Raw genomic sequence first — 1757 nt, 5'->3', positions numbered from 1 at the left:
CTTCTACCAGGAGCATTTTTCAATTGTGACCTTTATTCCATGAGGGACTATCCTTCTGTGAGGGACAGCATTCTACAAGGGGCATCTTTCTATTTGGAACTTTAGTCCACAAGGAACCTCATTCCACCATATTGTTATTCCTGAACAGGAACAGATTCCACGTGGAACAACATTCTAATGGGAGCATCTTTCTACTGTATTGGAAACATTGATGCATACAATATCTTCCATGGGGACCATTATTCCACCTATGTAGGTGTGTGTGCGTGCATGTGTTCTCACCCTCGAGCCGGAGCGAGGCCATCCTCTGGAACTCGGGCTCCTGCAGCCATCGAGACATCCTTTTGAAGGTTTCGCGTCCGGATTTGAGCTTGGCCCAGGGTTTGGGGTTCCTCAGGAGATCGGAGAGCGTCCCCTGCGAGCGGCACAGAATGCGCTCGGCGAAGATGGCCTGCGGGATGCTGTAGCGCTTCAGTTCCGTGATGATCCTCTGGGCTACGTCACGCGTGTTGATCTCTTCGCCACCGCCGCCGCCGCTTCCGCCTGGGGACCCGCCACCCAAGGCGCCGTCCCCCGGGGAGGACGTTAGGGAATGCAGGTGGTCCGCAATCTTGGCAGCCTGCTGGCCGGGGTGGTGGTGCGCCTGGTAGTGCTGGCTGTAGATGTGAGAGTGATGGGCCGGCCCGTCCATTTTGTTCAGCTGGTGCCCCATGGACATGTCGCCGGCACCCAATCCCGGGGGCGACATCTCTCGCCCAAAGTCCGAGGTCCTGCAGAAGAGGCTCCCGCCGTGGACGTCGTAGCCACCGTGGAGCATCTGTCCGGCGCCGCCCCCTCCGCCCCCGCCATTGGGACTTCCATAGCTGTGCATGGACCCCAAACCCGAGGAGGGCGGCGTCAGACTCTGGCTCATGGCGAGATCTTTGGCGTAGGGGTTGTAGAAGTTGGCGGAGAGGCCGGCTCGCTCCTCGCGCATCAGCGTGAAACTCCCGATGACGTTGCTGACAGGGAGGCAGGGGTGGTGGTGGTGGTGGTGGTGATGGAACTTGTCATCGAAGGGCTGCAAAGGGGTCAGCGTGGTGTAGGTGCTGCCCGACCCGGACGGGGAGTCGCCGCTGTAGCCCAGCGCCGACATGGCGTGCTCGAAGGGCGGCGGAGGGGCCCGAGGCTCGGGTTCCAGAGGGGGGCCGGCGCTCAGTGGGGGACGGGGGAAGGCGGCCGAGAGGTCCCGCGAGTGCAGCTCGGCGTGGCCGTGCAGCGACATCTCTCCCAGACTCCCGTCCATCGCGGATGGATTTATCGATGAGTCCGAATGGATTGATTTCTGGCGGCTAATTAATGATGTGAGCGCCGTTAAGTACTTCCTCGCACTCCCACGCCACCCACTGGAGGACGGACCCTCTTCTTCTTCTTCTTTTTCAAGCCTCCTTTTGTGCCTGCACGAGACAACAGGACAGTTAGGTGTTGCAAAAAGCAAACGGCATTCAGGCCAAATTCTTGTTTTTGATCATTCTTACACTTGGGTGGATGTGTTTTTTTGGTTTTTTTTGAAAGATGCATGGGCAACTTTGAAGTTGCTTGACTGGAACTTGTTCAACAAGGTCAAACCGATCAATCAAGCAAGCAATGACTTATTTTTAAAAACCACGACTGCTAAAAGTGAGAAGGCAAATCGTTTCGGATTTGGGGGTTTTGGGGTGACCTGTGTCCCTGTATCCCACTGAACACTGGTGTCAAACTCAAGGCCCGGGGGCCAG

General features: G+C 57.1%; 1 protein-coding gene across 1 annotated transcript; it reads right to left on the bottom strand.

Annotated features, from left to right (window-relative positions):
* Positions 1-282: 282 nt before the first annotated feature.
* On the bottom strand, positions 283-1483 carry LOC109509697 (one cut domain family member 2-like; the record flags this gene model as incomplete). The annotated part of the gene is made up of 1 exon (XM_019859516.1): positions 283-1483. A coding segment is annotated over exon 1 (1003 nt), but the record flags the coding sequence as incomplete, so codon positions are not given.
* Positions 1484-1757: the final 274 nt, after the last annotated feature.

The sequence above is a fragment of the Hippocampus comes genome, unplaced genomic scaffold (assembly GCF_001891065.2).
Source record: "Hippocampus comes isolate QL1 unplaced genomic scaffold, H_comes_QL1_v1.1 C17008219, whole genome shotgun sequence".
Taxonomy (NCBI): Eukaryota; Metazoa; Chordata; class Actinopteri; order Syngnathiformes; family Syngnathidae; genus Hippocampus; species Hippocampus comes.
This window is presented reverse-complemented; position numbering and strand designations above follow the sequence as displayed.